Source organism: Epinephelus moara, chromosome 3, assembly GCF_006386435.1.
Source record: "Epinephelus moara isolate mb chromosome 3, YSFRI_EMoa_1.0, whole genome shotgun sequence".
Lineage (NCBI taxonomy): Eukaryota > Metazoa > Chordata > Actinopteri > Perciformes > Serranidae > Epinephelus > Epinephelus moara.
The window spans coordinates 16,811,633-16,837,574 of NC_065508.1; the positions used below are offsets into that span (position 1 = coordinate 16,811,633).

Here is a 25,942-nt window from a genome sequence, read left to right on the forward strand (position 1 = left end):
CTAACCAGACTAAAATGCAACATCTGCTTGGAGAAAATAGTGTCAGCAACATAGATGCAGCAAGATTCGTCACAATTCAACACAACAACATATAGTTCATCTCATCACAGATCACAGTCTGCCTTTTTGTTTACTCCTTAACTTATTTTTTTCCTCTGAAATTTATGTCTATGCATTTGTAATAATACATTGTTTTTGAATTATCGCTGTCTTAAATTGTATCTGTGCTTTGACAACACATATGAAATTTCATGCCGATAAAGTTTACAGAATTGAAAAAATTGTAAGTATTTTAAAAAAAAAAATGTCTGTAGGCTATGACTATGTAAGAGTTGGTAATGTCCCATGTTTGTACCAACTTGATTTTTAAATGCAGTCTTGATGTAAAAAAAAATGTGGCAGAGTTTTTGTGGCTGAGAGCCGTAATAGGAAAGGAGCTTGAAAGTTTAGTGTTTAGGATTTTACGCCCTTTTTTCTACAGCTTCCTAAATCTATGAGGTCAACTTCCTGAACTGCTCTCTTCCCCCTTTTTAAAGAAGAAATAAAGTGTGTGTTAGTGTATGTGAGTGTGTGAGACAGAGAGAGACAGAGAGAGAGAGAGAAGGAGGGAGGGAGATTATGGAATGCTGTGATGTCATCAGCCCAGTCATACACACAAAGACAAGGAGGACCCACAGGCGCTCTGACTCTCTCTCAGCTTAGTTAGCATACTCTGCTGTGGTGGAGCGGCTGTCTACATCCCACTGTGAGTACTTGAGCAAATTCTACCCTTCTCTTACAACTCCCTTTTGTTTTCTATCACTTCCTGTCTGCGTTCACTTTCCCCCCCTTTCCCCGGGTTTCCTTCTGTGCACCCTACAATGCGTTTAGCAGACACCAATCTGTATTCCACCACTGTGATAGTTCTCAGTCTGAGGCAAGCTTTCTTTCCCTCCAAGTGCTGCTTATGTGGTAGCCATTGTTTAACTACCCACTGTGATTGGAGGAGTCCATTTCAATCCCCTTGTTAGAGAAACCGGCTCATGCTGTCCTGGGCTATGACCCTGTTGTGGTGTTTCTGTTTTTTTTCTCTTACAACTAGGAGCTGACCATGTTAAAATGGTGCCGCTATCTCGTGGGAGTTTTGGGGGAGAAAGGAACATGGGTTTGGGAAGGGATGTGTGTTAGGGAGGGGGAGGAGGGAGGAGGGAGGAGGGAGGTGGGTCACTGATGACAGAAACAGTCCCATTCCTTTGGAATCTCCTCCCATTCTGGGCTGCAGTCTCTCTGTCAGTTTAGAAACAGGGTCTGGGCTCTTCCGTATTCATGAAGGGAGGGACATGATAGCCGACTGAAACAGACTCTCCAAAGGAATGACTGGAAGGAAAAAGTTTCTGACTGTGACAGAGGTGGGATCAAGAAAAACTTGGAATCTATAGGGCACAACATAATCTTTGATTGCTTCAAGTGTTCTCTGTTTTTTTTTTTCTTTTAGACTGTCCCAATGATGACCTCCAAAGACAAAGGACACTGACATCTTAGTAGGGTGGGGAAACTGTCAGCACAACACAGAACGGAAACAGGATTTTGTGTGAGTGTGTGTGAGTGGATGTATGCGTGAGATTGTACCTCCTGTACAAAAGCGTGTGTGAGGATGAGCATGCGCCTTGATTTGCCAAAAGGAGTTTATGTGAGTAAATGAGAGTGATTTCACTGTAAAGAAGTCCGTGAAAGTCTTCTGATGCCATGAGACTATAAACCAACACTGTCCACCTCAAGAAGCCGCTGGCCAAAGGACAGTGTCTCCTACCTCAGACAGCTTGGTCAGGTGGTACCAAGTACGCCCACCACTCAGCCGCCAACATGCTGCAGCAGATCTTAAAGGACATGTACATCGACCCCGATGTGCTGAACGCTCTTAACGAGGACCAGAAAAAGACTCTGTTCCTGAAAATGCGCCAGGAGCAGGTGCGGCGCTGGAAGGAACAGGAGGAGAAACTGGAGAGAGAAGGGGGGGACAAGCGGACAAAGCCAAAAAAAGGTAACCACGCCAACACATCACCGCCACCTCACCTCTGTGAACCTTGCTTCTTCCTGTTTACCCACTGCCACAGGGTGTAGCAGCACGTTTTTCAAGCATCCTGACTGTTTTAAACTTCTGTCATAAAGCCATCTGTCCCCCTTTCAAGGATTAAACTGAATCTTTTTTTAGTCAAGATGTCTGCGTAGTCCGCTGTGAGTTACCTAACAGAGACTTACTAAGCAGTGCAGAAGTATGCGTGCATTGGTTGTGACAGACATCATTTCCTGCTGGATGTAGTGTCACTGCTGGAGCTCATGTTCCCTGTCACCCTAACAGCTGTTTGCCACGACAGGCACAGCGTTTACCTGAAGTCCATTTGGCAAGTTTAAAGTTTCCTGAAGTACAAACTTAGGCTAACAAACACCAGCTGCTCCGCATTAAAGTGTCTGGAATGCAGCGCGGTATACAGACAGAAACCCAAGAGCATTTATACTTCACTGACATGAAGTTCTATTTATATCTTAAGTCCTAAACAATTATAGCGGATTAATGATGTGGGTGGATTCATGTTGACATCACACTCACAGATGATATTAACATTTACACAAGCAAAGTAAAGTAGATGTCATGGAAAAATAATATTCATCCTGAGATGAGCGTATTAGAAGAGGCATGTATTAAGAGTGTTTAAGAAATGCAATTGTGATGGTGAATGTTAAGTATGTGGCGGTCTGTGTATGTGTTCTCATGAACATGTTTTGCCCTCAGGCTCTCACTCAGATCATTTTGTTCCTAGTCACACCACGCATCGCGAGCCTGAGAGCGACAGAGAAGGATATTCACTAGGTCAGAGGTGTCAATCATGTCTGGAATGTGCATTTGATTGAAACTAGTTAAAAAGAAATAAAAATACCCGCAAGGAGGAAATGCAGAGGCAGTGTGGACGGTAAATGGGTTCATCAGGAACTGGCCCCTCCTCAGAAGGAGTCAATAGTATACATGCAGCAATCAAACAAACAAACACAACAACCAGAAACTCAGGAGGCCGTAAGTCTGTCCTCAAACTGGTTTGACGCATACTACAGAATCTCGCCTGTCTGCATTTTTCCTTTAGTGGTAGCAGCTAGTTGTATGAGAACCGTGTGGTGTTATGACTCTGACATAACTGATTGTTCTATTTTTATATGCCAAAGATGGACTTCTACTGTAGATGAGGAACTACTGAAGAAAACACCAGCTGCTGAGAAGTCATTTGAACATTACGTAAAGGGACAGTTCAGCCCAAAATAAAAAAAAACACATAATTGTTCTCTTACCTGTAGTGCTGTTTATAAATCTAGATTGTTTTGGTGTGAGTTGCCAAGTGTTAGAGATGTCTGCCTTCTCTTGAACATAAAGGAACTAGATGGCACTCGGCTTGAGGTGCTGAAAAAAAAAAAAAACAGCAATGGTTACTCAAGATAATCTACAGACCTTGTTGTGAGCAGTTTCATGTAGGAACCATGGATGGATTATTGAAGAAGCCTACAAGACACAGGCCCAGGGGCCCCCTTTGCCTTCATGTCACTCATGTTACCGACCAGGAAGAGACTCAAAATGACCAGAGAGAGGTGCAAAGAAACACAAATAACTGTAAGAGTGGGAAAAACAACCACAAGGTGACACAAAACGACCAAAAAAAGACACAACATACACAAAACAACAACAACAACAAAGAGGCAAAACCACCGCAAGGTCTGTTCGTTTTGCTCCTTTGTAGGAAAAGTGGTGGGGCCTTTTGCATATCTGTGTCCAGGGGCTTTGAGAAGCACTTTACAAATAAAGGGCTTTACATGGTTGATCCTGGATTTAAAACTATACAGGATTGAAGCAAATAAAATGAGGCACTTTTAAGAAATACAAAGAACAATAAAAATAAATAAAGATAAAATACCATCACTGAAGCAGATATTCAAAGTTGGCAACTAATTGCCCTGTTGATTGCACACAGCAAATCGAACAGTTAGAGTAATACAGAATAAAAGAATGCAAACAAAATATTCTACTGAACTACAACCGCTAATGGTATCATGGTACAGAAGGAAGCATCTACTGATAGCTAAACCAGCACAACTGAGCTAACCAATGTTACAGCTCAACCAAGGAGGACGCCATTAATGTTTAAGATTTTCGCACTGTCACGAGCACGAACCCCTCATCCATTAGTAGTTTCACACTTCTTTCTTTTTGCTGATACAGTTGGCAGGTGTAGTTAGGTGGAAAGAAAATAGTTCTTACGTGAAACTGCTCACAACAAGTTCTGTGGATTATCTTGAGTAACTGGGTCATGATTTCTGGAAAGAAACATTACTAGCTATGTTTCCATCCAAAAGTGATTTGAATCATTGGGAAATGCCCATTAAAAGAAATACGAATCCTGTTTCCATTAAATGTATGGACTTTGGTGAAAACTACGAACTTGCGCGAGTTTTCCGCAGAACCGGAAACAAAACAAGTCTCGCATTCTTCTTCTTCTACGTTTTCTGGCGGTTGGCAACCAGCTTGTAAATGCATTACCGCCTTCGCGACTCGGAGTGTGGATATCACCATGGAGAGAGGTGCGCTACGTCAGACTTAATTCGAACATAAATGTTTCCATCCCCCGTTTTGCGAATCAACATTTTTTCGAATCGACCAAAACCCGGCTAAAGCGAGCGTATTTTAGTTTGTGCGAATTTTAATTCGAATTCTTCTAGATGCGCATCTAAACAGGCTGATGGAAACATAGCTACTGTTGCACTTTGAGCACCACAAGCCGAGTACCATCTAGTTCCATTATATTCAAGAGACGGCAGACGTCTCTGTGGTCGATATCTCCAACACTCTGCAGCTCACACCGAAACAATCTAGACTGATACATATCACTACAGGTAGGAGGAAAAACCTGTATTTTTGATTTGGGGCTGAACTGTGCCTTTAAAATCAGTTAATGGCACACTGCAGTTGGTGCATTAACTTTGATTGACATAGTAATGCGATCCATCTCGTCCTGTCTAATAACAAAGCACTTTCTATCAACTGTGGTGCAGAGTGAGAGAACAGTGCTCTTTCTATCTCTTAATGACCGATGCAGCTGTCTTTAGGAGGCTGGATGGAGACTGCAGGCTGAGATCACATGGTCACACAACTCTTCTCCACACAGGCTCTCTCGCTCCATCTGCAGCGCGGAGGAAATGGTGGATGGTTCTGTGTAAAAATAGGAAGTGAGTCAAGACTGGATCCCTTAAACAATTAGCAGGGAGCGGAACAGGAAGCATGCAGGAAATGTATGTGTGTTGAAAAACAAAGAAAGAGTTTGATTGTATCTAGATGGCCTTGTGGGAGAACTCATGTGAAGTTTGTTTTTATGCACAGAAAATGAAGCCGGAGTCTCTCTCAGCTGCTGTTAACAGTTTCAGCCTTTGGCCTTTTTGATCATGGGACTTTTTGCGGTGGTTAGGCTGACTTTATGGTCATTTGTGTTGATGTGCTCTGACTCATACGCTGGCGTGTTTGCGTGTGTGTGTTTATGTTGACTGAAAACTGGTGAGCCTCACATGAGGCAGAGACGTGGCTCAGTGTTTTGTTTCTGTGACCTTTTTCTTAGTTATCTTAGCATTGTTCTTCACATATGGAAAAAGTAATTGTGTTTTAAAACTGTCTATTACAGTAGGACACATGCCAACACACTAATCTTTTAAATATCCCTGTGTTCAGCTGACATCAATCTCACTTGCACATGACAATAGTGTTGTGGTTTTAGCTGTCAGATCAGGCTAATAACCTGTTTACCAAGGTATGCTCCGACTGCTGTGTTTTCGTAGTCATCCTGGTATGCCACAAGGCAAACCACAGGGCAAGCTGGCAAAACCAGTTTGCTATGAAAGTATGTTATCCTGTTTCCACCCAACGAGCTCTCACCTTCTGAGCCCATGTCTGTTTTTTTCCGATGTGAAGTGACTTCTTTATGCTCCTAAACATTAGTCACAAAGCAGTGACATTGCTGTATGTTGTGGAAGTCTGTGTGCCCTATTGTGCTTGCATGGGGACTCAGTGTCCTCACAAAAATAAACAAGTAAGGACAGTGTAACACAAGATCTCATTTAGTGATATTTCAGTTAGCAGTTGGGATTGGGCGTTGTAATTAGTTCAGATTAGGGAATGAAAACAGTTAAGGTCCTCACAAGTATAAGTATACAAAACCAGGGCAGTGTTTTCCCCTGTCAACTCTGCTTATATCATCTATAAGAAGATGCCGTCTCATGCATTTGTGAGCTGCTTCTCTGGATCCACCAGCTGTTGCACCTGTCTGTCTATAAACACAACAGCAGCCTCAATTTGTCAGAGACACTTCATGAAGATGACAGTTTTATTTCAAAGCTACACGAGCTACAACTGATAATCTGAGAGATCATGAATATACAGTATTTCAAAATAATTGTTTAGAAGTTTGTATTTGTTGCTCGTACACCTCAAGAATGGTCGAATGCTGGTGGCTGGAAAAAGACTCTTACCAGGAAATGGATATCACAGGAAAGCCCAACAGTAAATGTACTGACGGATATTACAATGGACATTTACAAAATGGAGAAGAAAACAGCATTCGTCAACTTTAAAACAGTACAATTTGTTGCCTGATGCGAAAAATGGGTCAGCTATGTAAAACCCCACAGGCCTGACGTTATTTTCACAAATCATCGAGTATATTGTAAGGAAAGGGTCACTCCCTAACTGTTCATAGTTTCCCTTGTTATATTTGGTTTTTATAGTTTTTTTTCTTCCTTTGGCTCTGTATTCGCGCCTCTGAAAAGCTCACATTGGCATCTGTGACAAACATGAACATGTGGTGTACGCATACAGCTGAGATTTAATTTTAACAGCCAATACAAAGTAAATTACAAAAATAATAATAATAAATGTTTAGAAATGATGGCTTTCAAATTCCTAAAAAGGTCAGAGAAACAGTGGAGCCTGGTGGGGACAGTTGTGCCTAAGTTATGCTACATTTTGATGTGGGAAAAAGTTGCATGGCTATTTTCAGAAGGGTCCTCTGAACTCTCACCTTAAGTTATCGGAATGAAAATAAATTCTATGGGCACCTGCGAGTCTCTTCTAAACTTTAAAAGGCTTATTTCCAGTAAATGTTTTGTTCCTTACAGTCAAAGTACTCCTTCAAATTAAAGCTGTATATTTGTCTTTTTAAGGAACAGGATGACCAGCAGTTGCCTAACATGTGTAGAGACATGACACATTAAAACTGGATTGCTTTGGAACTCAAAATGTTTACCGGTATTAGTCTGTGCACGTCTGGTAATTGGTAACAGTAACTTAAAAATAAAGAAAACACAGTATAGCTTAGCTGTCATATTGACATAGTTTTGAACCAGCCTATTACAACAGTAAAACAGAATTCCTTGAAGCTCAGTAATGGCTTTTGATTTTGTTGTGCCACTGCAAAATTTTCAGTGGCCCCATCTGGCCACCACTACAAAAAATCTCTGGGGACACCACTGCAGAGAAAGTAGGATAGTAATATTTTTGATAAAAACCAAGCAAGTTTTGGCAAATGACTAAAGAGGACACCTATCACATAAAAAATTGTTCTATTATAATGTGTGATTTTGATTGATTATATGTCCTGTAAAAATATCATACTATGGTTTCACTTTTCCTCTCTTTACCCCGCCTTTTGCTCTTTGCATGATTTACATTTATAAATATGTCCATGCTCTGTGTTTCAGTAGCAAACTAATTCATATTTTGCGTGTGTTTGTGTGTTACCTCCAGCCAACAGTAAGAATGTGAGCTGGCTGCTCGGCCGGGACGGAGACGTGGCGGTCATTGTGATTGGGGAGGTGGATGAGCTGAGCTCCAAATTCATCTGCTCGGGATTTGGAGAAAAGAAGACGCCGACTCTTCAGAACAATACAAAGTAATATACCACACAGACAGTGTTAAATGTTGGATTACCAGGGCTATCATTATCATATCATACTGTACCAGGGTTATTGTTGGATTATCAGGGGTTTCTGTTGTGAACTGGCATTATGAAAGATAATATGTGTACCGTATATATAAAGATATATGATGTGATGTGTTTTACAGCCATCAAACCATCTTGAAGAGCAGAAAAAACTCAGAACCTGCCAGAGAGAACCTTCCTCCTAAAACACAACCTGGGATCTCACTGAATTTAAAGGTGTGTAGCTGTTTGTCTGTCTGTGGCCCACAGGGGCAAGGAGTTTGTCATAAACTGGAGAACAGAGATGATATCATACTTTTGTTTCTGGTTTTCTTTTTTATTCCACGTAATATTACTGCCTCCTGGCCTCATTGTTAGGTGATGAAACCAAAGAACCTGATAAAGGAAAATCCTTAGGAAAAGGAGATGAGTGGTTGCTCTGTATAGTCAAATGTAGATCAAAAGTGTGTCAGGTGCTTTTGGAAAATGAGAAAAAAAATTGAGGCACTGCAAATTATATAAAAATTAAATAAATAATATCAGTCTGAAAGGAAATATTAAAAAGCCTTAATTGTAGTGACTAAATCATTAAAAAAAAGCTTACATGTTTCAACCACTGTAGGAGTGTTGTTTCACCTGTATAATAGCAGCAGCCAATGGGAGGCAGTCATGTGACCTGGATAATAACATGACAGGTAATGCACATTAATAATGATAAAAACATAAAATAAATTGAGATGACTACAAAGAAAAATATGTTTTTATACATCATAAATGTAAGATAGGTACCCATAGCTTTTAACATAGGCTGTGAGAAAAAAACCCAGGGGAGTCTATTTAGAGAAAAGAGACAAATTAGAGAAAGCGTGTGAAGTGTGTATCCTCACTGACACCAGGACCCAGTTGTTCAAGAAATTTAATCTGGATTAGACTGGTCCAGATTTTGAAATCCCATGTCCAGCTAATCCATCTTGGATTAGCATTGGATTGGATCTCCCTGATCCAGATACAAACTTTTCAAGATGACCAAATCCAGATAACCAGTGCTTTAAATGACAATGTAGACAGGCTGCCAACTAACACACTGCTTATCGCGTTAGATGCCATCAGAGAGAACAAAACAGAGATATTTGAGCTTGTAACTTTAAATATTTTGTGTTTGATTTTGACAGCTATTTGGGGGATTATTCTACAGGGACAACATCCTTTTTTTGCCCAATACTTTATTAACTTTATTACAGTAACTGGTAAACAAATCAAGTGTAAAATATAAATAACTTTATATGTATCCACCCTGAAACCACACTTCTGCTGGGATCAGGATAATCCTATTTTTTTGGATTAAAGGTGTCCCAATCCTACTCAAAAGTTTTGAACAAAACATACTGAAGGTTTGATCCAGATCAAAAGCAAGACTGGATTACACGATCTAATCTGATTTCAGAATCCTTTTGTTCCTTTAGAACAACCCATTTTCAAGATTTGATCCAATCCGATAGCTGATTTGATCTGATCAGATTACTTATAGAAAAACTGGGCCAAGGATAATCATGTTATTTAAATATTTACTAGTCTGTATGTGAATGTAAAGATGCAGAAATGTGAAAATGATTAAGACTGATAAACTTGTACCAAAGTTCTTCTTCCCTCGCCCCCTTAATTCAACACATCCATCCCAAACATAACACCACCATGACTCAATTTTCACTTCTCTTACCTGCAGTGCAGTTTGCGAAAACTATCAATTAGGCTTCTGAGCATAACTGGTGGAAGAAAAAATATGTAGCCCTATTAATTCCAGTCGTTATTTTGTGTCAAAATAAGCACTCACAGTGCATAATTTCCAGGGCGATGATATGGTGTGTATGTGTGTGTGTGTGTGTGTGTGTGTGTGTGTGTGTGTGTGTGTGTGTGTGTGTGTGTGTGTGTGTGTTCTTGGCGGTGTGTGAGCTGTTGATTTTGGAGTTGGGAGGGGTGGGGTGGGATAGGAGGGTGCGGGGGCTCCTTTTTTTCACGCTATCTTAAAAAGAGATTTGCTGCGTTGTCATGGCAACCGTGCACACAGTGAGCCAGAGCGAGCGCCGGGGTGGACGGTCTCATCTGGCCTGACCACGATGCTTCTCGGAGCTAAAGCTGCGCGCTGATGCTCACTCGGCGGAAACGCGAGCATCCCAGACAGTCACTGATTATCCTGCAGCCACATTAACACACCCACTGCACAGACATGTCTCAGAATATTTGCAATATATTTCTGATATGATTATAACTCTTACTTAACTCGCTTGCTCTGCTCTTTCCTGCTCATTTAAGTACTGAACTGAAAGTTAAGGAGGATGACGTGTCGCCTCTGGTATCATCTAACATGGCACTGTCTCTCCCAACAGGGGAAATGTGAGGAAACGAGCACTTTACTCCCTCTGCCGGTGAGTTGAAGCAACTGCCTGCTGTAATTGAGCTCTGTGCTCTGTGGTTTGCATCATGGCCTGTAACACTCGTGTAATGTCTTTGTTAAACCCACAGGTGTCAGTGAGTGAGCATTCATCACCTCCAGCAGCAGAGAAGGTATTTGTGACTGTAGTTTTTTTACTTTACAGTTGCTGCAATCCAGTTTTTTAGCATTTAAAATATCTTCCTGCTCTTATTTCAAGGTGGTTTATAAAGCTTAGAACAGTTTGTGTTTTAGTGTCATCTGCATTGAGTAACCTATTTCAAAACACATCCACGCATACCCCAGCAAGGTGTGATTAACAGTGTAGCAATCCACTCTTCAGCTCTTTTGAAATGTGGCTTTAGAGCGCCTACGTGTCTTTTCATGGCAGTCCCACCCTCTGTGAGTAACAGGAAATGGTGGTTAGGCCAGCTGTCCCCTCACTCCCAGCCTCTCTGCAGATCATCTTTCTCCCAGCATTCTCCCTCCCTGTGCTCCCGCTCGCCTGAGCCGCCGCACCCCTCACAGCTCTCTCCGGGGAACAGCTGAACTGAACTGTCCTCCCACTGGCTCCATCATCGCCCCAGCCTTGGGTTGTCTGGGGAGTGTGCTCTCCATCTCCCCTCGCTTTCCTTCCCTTGCTGTGTTTATGTGCACGCAAGTGTGTGTCTGTGTGCGTGTGTGTGTGAGTGTGTGTGTAGGTGACACGCGCTGCGAGAACAGCTGAATCACAGAGGCAAGGCAGGATTTCTGGACTGCCCTAGAACAGATGGTTGATGAACTTGATCAGGGAATTAAAACGCCAGAGATAGAGAATGCGTCAGTCGCAGATGGATGGGATTGTGGGATAGTCTCTTGAGGTTTGGGCGCGTGAGCTTTCCTCTGTTCTCTGTTTTTCCCCTCCTCTTTGCCACAGAAGGAGACGTCTCTCCCTCACTTCCTCACTTGCCTTATATCTATACCAGCCTCTCTATATTACAGGCCCTAACACATCTCTGGGCAACTCATGCCGATGTGACAATGAACACCTTAGGAGGTTTGGCCGGTCTGACAGCCTGAGCCTCGCCTTACAAGATTCATTATTTTGTTGAATGTCTTGTTTGTAGGTAGAGTGATTTGTCTCTGGAAATAGGAAGGGGCTGGTTTGGTGCTGCAGATGTATTAGTGGCTGTTGCTAGCCCTGCTGCAGGTTTTCTCCAGTTGATTTAGAGAGGGAAGGAGTCAGCCTGAGAGAGGAGGAGAGAGTGAGATTGTTGATTAAGAAGGCGTAAGATGAGGAAGGAAGATTAGCGAGGCTGCTTGATTTCCAAGTCACCTTATAATTTTCTCCCTACACATCCTTAAACTCTTAATCAGTGGTCATAGTTCTGTGTGTTTCATTACGGCGCAGTGTAGTCATTGGAGAACTGTAATTTGGTGAATCATTTATCTAATGATTTAATCAAACATGACAGTAATTCCACTGTATGTGAATTAGCTGTCAACACTGATCGCGCTCCTCTGTCCTCTTTTGTCACTCTCCCCTCTGCAGCCCGAGTCGAAGTCAGCCAGTGCGACTGAGGAGAAGTCAGTTCCCCAGCCCTCCATCTGCTCCAGGCCTCCCATGAGAGCGAGCCCTGTCAATGTGAGACCAGCTTCTGCAAATGCAGCACCAGGCTCTGTCAACACGAGACCCGGCATGGCAAATCTGAGGCTGGCCACCGCCACACTGGCCCCTTCCCCCAGCAGCGCTGTCAAAATAGACTCTGGATCAACCAAAGGTGGCCTGCACTCACAGGATTCTCAGAAGCCCCAGGAACAGCAGAGTGGGAAAGGTGAGTGAGCATGGCGTCATGGGGAAGGGTACAGGATGGGTCTGATGTTAACAGAAAGAAAGAAAGTCTTCCTCTACGTCCATTAAATGAGCTAATATTTCGTCCAGGCCGCAGTCTTTCTTTGCCGGCGAATTAAAGGGAAAATTTGTCACCTTTCATGTGGATGTCCAGTCAGTGTTGATAGTAAATTTCGTTGACTGAAGCAATAAATCGCTTGTGCGTGCTATATTACACGGACAGCTGAGTTGTCCTGTTCACAGGGTCGTGCCTGCACCTACATGTACCATAGGTGAAGATTTAGGGGGGTTGCAGGGGACACGGCCCCTTCAATATTAAGGATATGTGCATTGTGCAAAGCATAGTCTCGCTCACCAGACCTTTCTCAAGAAAAGAAAGGTCTGGCTGGGCCGACTCTCACTTTAAGATTGGAGAAAAAAACGCCCCGGCTGCTTGTATTTCTTTCAACCAATCACAATCGTTCTGGGCGGTGCCACAGCAACGGTGCGCTTGCAAAAATATTGCCGGGGGGAAACAGGTTTTGGTGTAACACGCCCACAAAAATATCGCCTACAGGACGCGAACCATGGCAGAAAAATGGCTACATCCCCGCAAGATCAAACACAGCAAAAGTTAGTAAAGGACGTGTTGAAAACGGTTGAAAACTGCTACACAACCGGAGGTGGTAAGGCGGGACTTCAGCGGGTGGCTCGTTCCGCCCAATGAGAGGCTGATCTATGCAGCGAACTTCCGCCCACTCAGACTATGCAAAGCATGAAAATAGCAAAGGACTTTCACATTTACACCATACACTGATGCAGAAAAATTCACCAGAATGCAGGAAATGAAGTGTCTGGTGCTCAGAACTTGGATTCAAGTCCCTCCCAAAGTTTAAACGAAATCTATGTCCTTGTGTACCAGGTTACATTGTGCAGGGGCTTCTAATGCTCATAGCTATTACTTTGTTGGCCAAACCATAATGTCGCCATGGTTTATAAGTCGTGCCTTTACTTCTGCAGGTAACAAAATAGAAACAAGGACTCTCCATAGTCTGAAACAGCGTGAACCAAGACAGTAATACTCCATTATTTTCACAGTGTGTACTCCCTCCATTTTTTACGTTCAAAATAAAAACCCAGCTTAAATTACTTAGAGCATTTTATTGAGAGGCAACTCAACAAATCAGCTCACAGTTGCCTACAGCTTACATCATCTGCCCCCTCGGCCCTGCTGGCCTTGGTTGTCTTTTCCAGTTTATCTTCAGGATCCTTAAGAAGGTCTCCAGCTTACCTCTGTCCAAGTGAGGAGTAAAAACTTAAATGCAGAGTAACACAGAGAACGCACACACGGGCTCTCCCGGGGTTGGCGTTGATGACCGCATTCAACAAAAACCGCCCACCCTGAAATTTGTTGCAGCAGAACGATTAAGGCTCTGGCGGCATCGGAGGGCAATTTGAGCAAAGGCACCAGCGTTCAGAGTTTGCTCTCAGCAGCTCAAGCTCTAGAGGGTCCCTGTCGGCCATAGTCTCTTTCACAGCTAAGGCAGCTTCGGCTTTTGCCCCACTGAATTTCTTCAGCCGTATACTCCGGCTCAAATAAATACAGCTCAATATCCGAGTCAGTCAGAACACTGTAAAATGTGTCCTTCTTCTCATATTTTGGGATCTTATTTTTGCTGATGGAAACATAGCTATGAACACAACAAGGAAGTTCTTTTTTGAGCGGCATCTAGAGCACGCCCTGTGGCTACCTGGCGACTTCCAGTCTGTAGTTCTTCCTTGCCTTCAACAACATCACTGTCATGTCAAATGACAGCGCTGGATGCAGGAAGAACAGATTTTACAGCTGCGATTTCGGCTTTCTTGGTAAATTTAGCAAGCACTAAGGAATTTATTGCTTCAATCAGTTTCATTTACCATCAACACTACTTGAACATTTACATAGAAACTGGTGCAACTTCCCTTTCAGAGAAACACACAAACAGCAACGTTAATGATGGCTGGTGTCATCGTGGATAAACACAGCTAATAAAAAACATCCCTGAAAATAGGATATCCATTACTCACACTGTGTAACTTCTGTTATGTTTTATAGTTAGATGTTACATAACAGAGAAAGACTGGACACAGATGTGAGTTTAAAATTGAATCCACAATATTGCATCAAGCTTACATGACAGTCACCTCAAGCCACTGAGCGAACAAGAGAAACCCTTTCCTCCACTTCTTCTCTGTGAGCAATAATGGCTGCAGAGAGCCGAGCAGAAGCAGTCTGAACAAAGTTCTTACTAGATAGGTTTCTCAGTGCTGCAGCACGGAAGAAGGATTTATTTCTCCAAACCTAATGTGCTCGCCAAATAGTGCCTCAGCCCGCTGGAATCTTTATGGACTGGCAGAGTAAAAAGAGGCCAGCCTAGAGGGGAAAAAAGCTTCTGTGACTGGGATTTGTGTCGTCCTATTGCATCGCCCCAACACACCTGCTTGTTTGGTAGCCTCTCTTTTTGTCAAGGGTGCATGTAGGCAGTGAAATTGTCAATAAATACTCTCGCTTGGTTGAGGTGCATGGTCACCTGATCAAGTCTGTTGCTAGAGGACAGACTAATAAAAGATGGAGCACTAGTCTTTTGGAGCAATATCACAGGATTTTTGCTGAAATGAGAAACAGGAAACTCCCTAAACTTCATGCTCTCTAACAGCTGGGTTTTATAGTAAATGTTAGTATTTAACTCAGTTAAAATTTTATATTTCTCCCTTGCTATTCAGTTATTTGGAATAATTAGTATGCCCCATATAATCCAAAACCATACTATACTGAAACCTGCATGCATGTTATATTAAAGGAGCTGTACGTGACATTCAGAGCATTAAAATAGCAGCAACCCACTATTTGCTATGTAAAAATATAGTGGAGTAATGACATCCAGAGCACAGAACAAAGTCATATTTCCTCTGTTTGTGTTGTAATCTGAGCTTCTCTGTTCTTTGTTTTGGTAGCCAGTCTGGTTACATGTGCATATTAGTGCATGTGAGTCCCTGTGTGTGTTTACACTGGTTAGCTTATCACTGCCACGCTGCACTGTGGTCACATGGTGGTTGTTACTGCTGATATCGCCATCCCGACCTAGTGACAGACCAGCATTGTCACGGAAGTGTAACGCCCACCCTCCAGTCCCTCGCCCAGGTGAACGAAGTTAGCAGTGTTGTCGTTGTTAGCACTGTTGCTGTTGTTAGCACTGTTTCTGCACTGAGACCTGAGCCACCTGAGAGCTGTGGGCCAGCAATCGCGGGTCATACTCTAAATCTACAACTGCAATTAGATGGACATGAATAACCCGTTAATGAGGCTTATACCGGTTATTCGGGATAGGACTGCATGAGCACATGGAAGAACGAGTTATTCATATTCCTCATATACGTCCACGTTTCTCTCAGAGTACTTCAGCTAGCATATTTGGGTTCCTCATAACCGCATTATGATTTTTACATGGTCAAATACATGAACGGGATACTCCATAAACGCGTTACTCATATCCATAAAAACATACTCATAGACATGCTCTGAATGTCACACACAGCCCCTTTAAATGCATGATCATTAAATAATTTCACACAAATTAAATATCTAGTAACACAACTTTTTGTTTCTCAATATTACCCACAATTTAATTTAGTAGCATAGGAAGATTCAGCAGTATGTTAAAATGAGGTCATATGCTTTGGTGGATTGAAAGTGTTGTCGCACATGTGAAGAGAGGCATATGAGAGTTTAACCATTTGATTTAAATTTTTGTCAGCTTTACAGTGCTGTCTGTAGTATTTGGTGTCTTTGTCTTCACTGAACCAGTAAGAACAGGTAACTTTGTAATGCACAAAGGCATGCGGGGAGAGTGGTAGTTAAAAAACTAGCCAATTAACTGCACACCTCACAGGCATTACCCATTTTATTCCATTTTTCCACAAACCTGTTGTATGCTGTATCTGTCTGTCGCTCTCTCTTTGAGTCTGTGTTACTCGCTTGTTTTTGCCTTTGTCCATGCAGACGCTCACTGTGTAGGTAGCACGGATATTTTTCTTCATATATCTTAGGCCTTGACATGAATGTTATTGTCACTATAGCTCTGTCAGTATGTTTTACAGACTGCGCCTTGTCTGAATTTTGTGTGACTTATTGTGATTTCCAGACTTCCTGTCTGAACACAGAACCCAATTTCATGAATTGACCAAACACTCATTCACCATACAGTGACCCAGTTATTTAGAAAAATGGGTAGTGTGAGGGTGAAGTTAGCACCATCCAGTGGAAAACAGTGATAGTGTAAGAAAAAAAACTCCAGTTGGACAGAAAACCTGATCTCCATAAGGTCCCTCTGCTGGAAATATGTTCATCCTACAGCACAGGAGTTTTATCCAGAGAAGCTTAAACAGAACATTAGACTTTATATGGGACAGTTGAATGGCACCACCCAGATTAAATGTCAAAACTACAAATGTCTCTTATGTGACTCACAAATGCTAAAAAAGCAGACAGAAAATGAAACACATGTAGCGTGACTGATGCAGCTGAAAGAGCACTTTTTCTTTTCCTTTGAACACTGATTGTGAGAGGTTGTGCTGTGTCAATGCCGTGCTTTACTATTGTAGTCAGAAATGAAAGCAGAGTTAGATGAATTGTAAGATTAACATTATCTAAGTCAGATTTTGTCGGTGTGTATTATTTCATTCAGAAGAACACACCACAACAGCAATCTTTGTTTCAATACAATGACACAACGACAGACTCCTCAAGGTTGAGTGTGTGGGATCTTTTGCCTGCATGTTTTCTGGCACTCCTTCAAGGAACACTTCACTCTCAAAATGATCATTTGTACATGAATTACTCAGCCTGTGTTACGTTGACTTGGTGAAAAAACTTTTTTTTCCCCCTCTCATGCCTCCACTGTGAACAAAAAAATCCCAAACCAGAAAATTCTTGTTGACTTGAAGTAAACGGGGGCCACGTTTATCAACAGCAAAACTACGTATATAGAAAACATCCATCTACAATCTCTCACACAACTCATGCAGGATAATCCAAGTCTCATTCATCCAGTTGTACACTCAGTACTTCCGTAACACATGCATTTTTGCTGAAACTAATACTATTTAAAACACTTCTGCTTTGGTATGCACATGCGATTGAACTCTGCTCAACTGAGCAGAGTTGCCCATGCACACTACTCGTATGTGTTCTTGCATGTGTTTTCGGAAGTCAAAGCATACGACTGGATAAATGAGACTTAGGGTGCTTTCACACCTGCCCTGTTTGGTTCGGTTCAGTCAAACTCGGTTCATTTGTCCCCTAAGTGCAGTTCATTTGGGCAGGTGTGAACACAGCAATCACACTAGGGTGCGCAACCAAAACATCTGGACCAAGACCTTCTTGAAGAGGTGGTCTCGGTCCGGTTACAAACGAACTCTGGTGCCGTTTGTTTGTAGTGAGAACATGTTCCGAACTCAATCCAAACCAGCTGCAGTCACATTACTCTCGCGTGACCAGCCTCCCAGAATGGGAGTCTGGGGACATTCATCTTTTGTTTTGTAATAGAAATGGGCGGGGATATCCAGACCACGTGACGGCGTTGCCATAGGTATGGCACGTGTGGACGTTGCAGCTCTGCAATATAGCTGAATCAAATGAAATCATATCCATTTGAATCTCTTCTTGCGATGCACTGAACACTTCCTTTTCTGTTGTACTACGGTGCGATGCACTGAACACTTCCTTTTCTGTTGTACTACGGACAACAATTCGGGGAACAGCAATTCTGATGTAGGCGGGTGTAAGGCAAAGCTAATCAGCCGTTGGTCGAGGAAGTACGGAAGTACACGGATTTGGATCCTATCACATCACTGCCGCTGGGAGCCAGCGCTAGTTCTATTACAACTTTCCTATGGGAATGTCCACAGACGACAGAGTCAGCCAGCGTGCTGACGTCATCGGCGTCTGTGTAAGAGACTACAGTCACATGACACATTGTTTGGGTTAAACATGAGCATGTTACAGTCCTGGAGGATTATTAATGTGCACCTCCTCCTGTACTGCCTTAATATGCACATTCAGCACATCCAATGCATCAAAACATTGTTTTCTAGTTGGAGCCGCGCCTCGTTTTCAAACTGTATGGTTTGACTAAAATGAACAATGACAGCAATATAGTCCACGATGAGCAGCGCTAAAATCAACCTGCGTAGTTGTCCCTCCATTGTGACATTAGAAAGTGTCACATTTATCTTGCAAGTGGACTCTTCTTCAACGTTTTGTTTACTTCCTGGATTTTTCCCACATGGAAATTCTGACCAATCAAGAGCAGCTTTCTCACACGAGGCATTTTATCTGGTCCGCTTGTAAATGCTGCCGTGAGAACACGAACAAACTCTAGGCAATTACGCAGCTTTGTAACAAAATGAGTCCCTGATTTGGACCAAGGTAAGACAACTCTAGGTCTGAACGCACCCTTAGATTATACTGCAAAGGTTGTGTCAGGGTTTGTAAACAGATATTTTTATATCGTTTTGCTGTTGTTCAACATGGTCCCCATTTACTCCAATTTATCAAGACTTTTCTATGTTTTTGGATCCTTCGTTTACTGTGGAGACATATGAGAAAAAAGTTTCCTTCACAATTCAGCATAACATGAGGTGAGTAACTGATGTACAAGTAATAACTTCATGGGTGAAGTACTCCTTAAAAGACAGCTGAATGGGAAGAGGGGGAATCATTCCTAAAACTTTTTTTTCTCGTCCCTTTAGTGTCTGGTTCAGTTTGAACATTCCTGGCAGTCCATTGTAGGTTTTGTAGTCTGTTTGTGGAGGCATGTGCAGTGAGCTCAGTGTGTTTAAGGTGATTTATCAATTGGACCAGAAACAGTTTCACAGACCACAAATGACTAAAACCTGGATAGAGAGAAGAAACCAAAGGATACAATTCCAATGAATCATGGTTGCACGGGCGTGTTTATGTGCGTGTGCCTGCACCCACATTGGTGGCTGGATATGAGACCAGCGGGCAATGCCAGGGCAGAGAATAACAGACGAATGAAGGGAACAGGAAAAGAAAGGGAAAGGAACAGCTGGTGTGGTGGGAGTTGAGGTGGGCTGAACACAGTGCTGAATAAATGTGTCTTGACTCTGGACAAAAAAATACTGACAGAGTGTCCGTCCTTGACAATGGCAGGATGCTTGTTTCCAAAGGGGAGGAGGAGGCCGATTAGGATAAGGCTCATGCCTCAGCTGTTTTCTTTTGAATGTGGGTAATGACAAGGATTCCTACATCCTGTGAGCAGAGACTGTGGCTCACACAACAGTTGTAGAAGATGAACGTAAATATCTGCTTTAGTGTATTTACAAGTACCCTCTGGAGCTGGACTTACTTGTTCTGACCTCCAGAGTATAACAGAAGTTGTTCTCATTTCATTTCATTAATTTGACTCATGACTATATCACATGCTATGGAGTACAAACATTACATACAGTAACAAAACAATGGCTCGCGGCGTGGCTATAGTCCAACAAATATTAATTAAACAAAGGAAGGACATTCCTGGCATCAAATCCATGAGATTGCCGTGACAAAAACAAATTTTTAATCTCTATTTTAAACCAGAGAGGACAACCCGGCCTCACTCCCAACTCATCAAATACCAACAATTGGTCATTGTCCGTTCTGTTGGCGTGAGATATAGAGTGAGAAAGTCTGCATAGGGAGGGAGGTGGATGAGTGGAACAAACTCCGGACTTTCCGCTGTTCATGTTTCCCGTGGAACCAATAGTCAGTTGAGTTATTTTACTAACAATGTAGTGTTCTAATACAGTGATTCCCAACTGGTCTGTCCATGGGTACCAGATTTCTCCTTAGTCATTTGTCCAAGGTCCACACAGTTTAATACACTCAGCGTCATACTTGCATCTGGCCATGTCGTCAAGCTAGTTTGCTGTCTCTGTCACGTAGCTGTCTGTTAGTCACTCACTCTACAGCAGAAAACGGCACTTCAAGATAAAAGCTCTGTGCTAGAAATTCACTTTACTATAAAATAAAGTTGACATGTCTGTGAGTCACTTGAGGTCCATTCAGAATGGACCCACGACCCACTTTTGGATCGCGACCCACCAGTTGGGAACCACAGTTCTAATATGTGTAGCATACTATGTTATTGACATAGGCTATGTCACACATGACGTATGCCACATGACATTACATTACGTTAAGAAAAATAGTTATTTTAAGTCAAACCATGATTTTTTCTTCTAAACCTGACAACATACTTTCATTGCCTAAACCGAAGCAAGTAAACCTAAAAATCGAATTCAACTGAAAAGACACAATGGACACAAAGGAGTGTAAAATTGCCACATTGTCCCTGAGCGTCCAAAGCTGATTCTGGAGGGGCACCTAGAGCATCAGTGTTAGAGAGAGGTAGAGAGGTAGAGAGACTGTGTTGGAGAGGGCAGCATCAAATGTATCATCAGATTGAAAGTTGAGTTCTGGATATTGTCAGGATGTAGAGTCAGATGTCAGGAAAGTGATGTGAGTATTTTGATTATTAGGGGATAGAATACGCTTTTAATTTCATCTGCAGTGATCTACTTTATTGTTGTCTGAAACACAGGATTCAAGATATTTCAAAATGAGAAATTATTATGTTTATTTTTTATCCTAATGGATTATTAAAGATGTTTTGATTACAGCCAGGTAAAAATCAGATTTAAAAAATAAAGAGTTTAAGAAATCAGTGTGGAAAACATTAAAATAATGCATTTTAAGCAGGAAAAGTGTTTATTTATTTAGTGCAAATGATTTGTGAATTACTAATCTCTCTTTTGCACCATTTTTCTCTTCAGTGTGTTTTACCTGAAGCATTTTTCTGGGCTGTCAATGTCACAAGAGGACCTAATTTACTGCAAACTGCACTGATCAGTGTCCTCCCTCAGCAGGAGAGATAACTGTTTAGAGCAGAGGGGTGAAAATCTGTTTGAACATACTCCTTCTAAAAACAACTTAGTATTTTTCCTTTAAGATCTGTAAAAACTGACGTAGCTAACTGATAACTAAAAGCTCTGTAAGTTATGTATCATCTGCATAAAAACGAATGTGAATGGACATATTATATCAGATAATGGGGTAGCATGTAGAGTCAGTGTAGGTGTGTGTTATATGATTTTAGCATATGTGCGTGAGCATGAAAGTGAATCAATCTCCAGCAGCTGGCGGTATGTGTTCATGTGTGTATGCGTGTGTTCGTGTTTATAAACCCTTCTCTGTCTGTCGGTCGGCTTTCCTCTCCTCTCTCTTCACCTTCAGAGGGAAGGACACACATTCCAGCGCTGCTTCCCGACTCTAGCCCTGGGCGACGCTCAGCCAGAGCTGATAAGTGACAGGGGCCCCAGCCCCCACGCAGGAGGGCCACCCCCCTTTGCTTCTACACACACACACACACACACCACCTCTCTCTCCTCCCTGCCCTTCAGTCCACAGACATGCTGCTCGGGAATTCTGCCCTCTGCCCCACTTCTGCCCCCCACCTCCTCACCCGACACCCCCCTCCTCGCCTCTCTTTCTGCCAGAGACGTGGAGGTCTTTAAAGAGATAGATTGGTCTTTAATTTTTGTGCTAGCCTGGTCAGTGACACCGCTTCCCGCCCCCTCCTCTTTGTCCTCCCTGTACATTTACGAGCTGGACTGAGATGTGAGGAGTGGCGTTGGAAAGCTCAAATGGGAGATTAATCAATCTCGACGAGTGATTTAATGCGGAGATTCTCTTTCATTTTAATAGGTGTTTTCACAGGTAGCTTTAATGACTGTTTCTGCTGACGGGGCGAAGAGTGCAGCTGCTGTGGAGAGTTTAAGCCAGAAAGGCGTGGGATTTGAGCTTTTTTTTTTTTTTGTTGGGTGTGTTAAGACAGGTTAGTCAGGTTACCTGTGGGAGGGTCTTTGGGTTTGGCTTCAAGAAAAACTCTTAAAATACAGATATGTGTATATATATTTGTATTATTTCTTTCCAGTCCACGCTCACACCACCAGTTCTCCCTCTCCTTCTCTTTCTATCTCTCCGTCTCTCTATTAAGCATTCCACTCAGACCTGCACCAAGGCTCTGAGCTCAAAAAACTCTCTGACCATGAGTGTGTATGCGCCTGTGTCTCTGTGTATCTGTGTGTGTGTGTGACTGCGTGTGTGCTCGGTGCGTGCCTGAATGTGTGTCAGCCTCAATTGCTGGAGCCTATCCAAGGTTTCCGTGGTGACCACACAACACAACGAGACAATCAGAGGCAAGCCCACGCAGCGCGGCGAGAGGACATTAACACAGGAACTGCAGGTCAGGGGGCAGAGGAAGGCAGGGCAAGACAGGGGGAAGAGGAAGATGAAGAGGGAGGTGGAGGGAGGTGTTGGAGCCACAGGGAGAGGGGGAAGAGAGAGTGAGAGCGAGGAGAGGAAGGAGAGTAAACAACAATAAACAATAACACAAGCTTAAAGGCAACTTTAGGTCTCCCACTTTCATGGCTGCAAGACATCAAGAGCTTTAAAGGTTTGCTGGCCCCGGGAGTGCCTGTGTGGTTTTGGCTGTACCCCACCTCTGTGTGTGTGTGTGTGTGTGTGTGTGTGTGTGTGTGTGTGCGCGCGCGCACGCACCGGCCTGAGTGTAACATGAGAACGTGCGTGTGTCTTTTGAAATTCAACTGTTAGAAACTGTGTGTACGCCTGTGCATGTTTTCACTTTATTTTGTGTGCGTGTGTGTGTGTGTGAGCTCGTGTGCGTCTGTAGCTGCGCACGCGGGCGCTCTCACATATCTCTGTCCCCCGGGGATGACGCTAAAAATATGTGGCTCCTCAAGCCTTCTGGTGTCTGAGCAGCGTCTGTCTGCTCTCCATTGCCGTCCCTGTGGCCCTCCCTCCCCTCCGTTACTCCTGTTCCCTCCATTCCTCCCTCAATTACACCCTCTTCCAAACACAGTACCTCAGCAAGCGCTCACACACACACACACACACACACACACCGACTACACCCAGCTGTGTCCCTACTACACTTCCACTGAGGATGACCTCTGCTCAGCCAGAGTGGGATAAAGGGAGGCGAATGAAAAGGAGAAAAAAGCAGGTAGAAAAGTGTGAGGAAAAATGCAGGCACGGTACTTGGAGAGAGGAAATGATAGTAGTGGGGAGTGTGAGAAGACTGGAGTCTTGCTTTAGCAACAATACCGTACATGGGTTGGTGTTTATTGGTTTTAAACTGATTTTCACCTGGATTTTGTGTTCTCAAGCTCCCAAAAGGTGTTGTGTTTCCAGCTGCAACAAGACACTGGCCGCTGCAGTTTACAGTAAACAAGGTCCCCTGGAGACGGCCACAGCCCAGAAAATCGTCCTGTAATGCACAATGTGGAGACAAACGAAGAGAAAATGCAAATGAAGCCATGATTATGTGCTAAAATCCCTCTAAGGAAGTAAAAAAAGTTTATTTCAAGATCTTACAGTTTATGGCAAATGCAGAGAATAGCACTTAAAGCAAGGAAACTGCAAATGCTGTTACAAATAAAGTTACAAAAACAAGTTAAAGTCTATTTTTATTTAAATAAATTTAGGTATTAAAGACTCTGCAAATGGTACTGAAACCTTACTTCCTTGTTTTGGTAGCATATTCCAGTCCTTCTGGCTTGTGGGTAATAATTTATCTTCTTTAATTCACACCAAAATACGGCGTAAATCCAGCTTCACTTTTAACTCATCTGTAGCACATGTTAACCTGAGTCTGTCACACTAACACCTGTCCCTAGTGAAACAACGTCATGTAGGAACTATAGTTATTCTTACTCTCACCTGAGACAAAGGGGGCATGAAATAGCAACTTAAAGGTACACATGAATATACATAAGTAAAATAATACTTAAAGTGCCAGAGTGAATGATAAAGGAATAATTGTTATATGTAATAATATGAATTATTTCTGTAAGTCCAAAATAACAATGTGGAATTATTCCAGCTACAATTTACTGTACATCTTTCACAGTGTTCTGTAGCAACATAAATTAGTATGGTGACTTAAGTAACTAAAATAACCCCAAAATATATTGTGTACACTTTTTTATTACAATTTATTTTATTTTTTATTTTAAGTTTTTACATCCAATTGTCAGCCAATTTTGAAATATTCAAAATATAAACTCCAAACTCTAAATCTAAATTTTATTCATTTTCACAGTCATATTTTTTCTTTTATTTCTTCAAACATTTAAATGAATCTCCCCTCTGTGTATTGTTGTCAGGTTGTCACCCATGTTAGAGCTCTCATTGAAATCTGACCCTCTGTTTTCTCAGGCACTGGTGCTTCAGAGGTGTCTCGGAGGGCTGCCTCGGAGGAGGCCGGTTCATCAGGGAGCGCACCAACCTGTGCAGGGCGTGGCCGGGTTGCTCAGCTGATGAAAAACTTCAGCGTCGAAGGCACTACAACCCCCACCCAGACCCCCAGTCGTGGCATCAAACCCCCTCTCCCCAGCAAGCCTGGCCACCTGCGTCTAACGACCACACCTACTGTCAGGTAATCTTCACGCACTGATGCACAGACGCACACCCAGCTTCACGCATCCCAGTGATTCAAAAAAACGCCATACTGGACAATACGTGCCCCTGAATGTGGAGCCTCAGCCAGTGAGTTAATGGGATGGAGAACTCCAAAGGTGTTCACAATGTTGCTATCACTCCAAAAGCACAGCAATGGAAATGCTTGAATGTAACTGTTTTCTTTTATTTTTGGATGCTGCAGTACTGTAAACACTCTTTGTGGGAAAGAAATTCCAAAGCAATTGATCGCGATATATTTTTCCAGGGAATTAATGATTATCACATGTATTCACTTGATGTTGATGCTTTCCACTTTGTGTAACACGTGGAAAAAACACACACATTTTCTCGTCCTATTCGCAAACTCTGTACAAACAATATTGTTTACTCACCAATGACATTATTTCCATTACTTATGAGACGGTTTGCATGAGCTCATGCAAACACACGTGTGGTTCAGGACAAAAGAATGAGCACGGGCAAGCGGAATAAGGCACAGTAGGGTCCTCCTTCATCTTGCTGTCTCCTCCTTGGGAATACTCTAGGGTTGTTTATTTGTCACAATGCAATGTATGTCTCCCTCTGCCACCTGGCAGGAGCCTCACTGCGACCTGTTGTGGACCAATGACAGTGCCAAATGCATCGTCTGTCACTCCCAGTGGATCAAGTTAGACAGTCGCTGCCAAATAATCCAGCTCTGTGTTACTCAGTACTATTTTAGAGATGTGTGGCTGTACTTTTTCTTTCTTTCTTTTATTTGTTTTTTACATTTTCTGTAGGGAGAAAGACGTTTTGTAATGGGATATTTAACGTTACTACAATGCTCACTTGTAAAATGAAAGATGTTTTTTTATCTTTGATGTCAATCTTGTATGGTGCAATCAAAGAAACAATAAAATTGTGTTACTTGTACAACTTCTTAAAAGTCTTCTTTTATTGTGTCGTTTTTTTCCCATCTCTCTCTCTCTCTGTCTCAGCATATGCAGCTTACCTTCACCCTCATTATTCTATACTAAAATAAAACATTGTACTTCTTATTTCAGCTCTTGTTTGAAGAGATTAAAATACAACCCACAACACTGACACGCTGTAAAGTTTGTGGCTGGTTCACTGAGAATACATGCAATTTTAATGTC

At 42.5% G+C, this 25,942-nt stretch overlaps 1 protein-coding gene across 3 annotated transcripts; it reads left to right on the plus strand.

Annotated features, from left to right (window-relative positions):
* Nucleotides 1–606: 606 nt before the first annotated feature.
* On the plus strand, nucleotides 607–25,720 carry zgc:100829 (uncharacterized protein LOC445149 homolog). Of its 3 annotated transcripts, none has more exons than XM_050040736.1 (8): nucleotides 607–745; nucleotides 1,475–2,020; nucleotides 7,808–7,952; nucleotides 8,126–8,219; nucleotides 10,367–10,405; nucleotides 10,503–10,544; nucleotides 11,942–12,224; nucleotides 24,564–25,720. In XM_050040736.1, the coding sequence occupies exons 2-8, from the start codon at nucleotides 1,843–1,845 to the stop codon at nucleotides 24,785–24,787; spliced, it is 1,005 nt and encodes a 334-aa protein (XP_049896693.1). In that variant the 5' UTR covers nucleotides 607–745; nucleotides 1,475–1,842; the 3' UTR covers nucleotides 24,788–25,720. The 3 variants fall into 3 exon arrangements, with proteins under 3 accessions (XP_049896693.1, XP_049896695.1, XP_049896694.1); XM_050040737.1 differs by lacking the exon at nucleotides 607–745 and adding an exon at nucleotides 1,263–1,388; XM_050040738.1 differs by lacking the exons at nucleotides 10,367–10,405; nucleotides 10,503–10,544.
* Nucleotides 25,721–25,942: the final 222 nt, after the last annotated feature.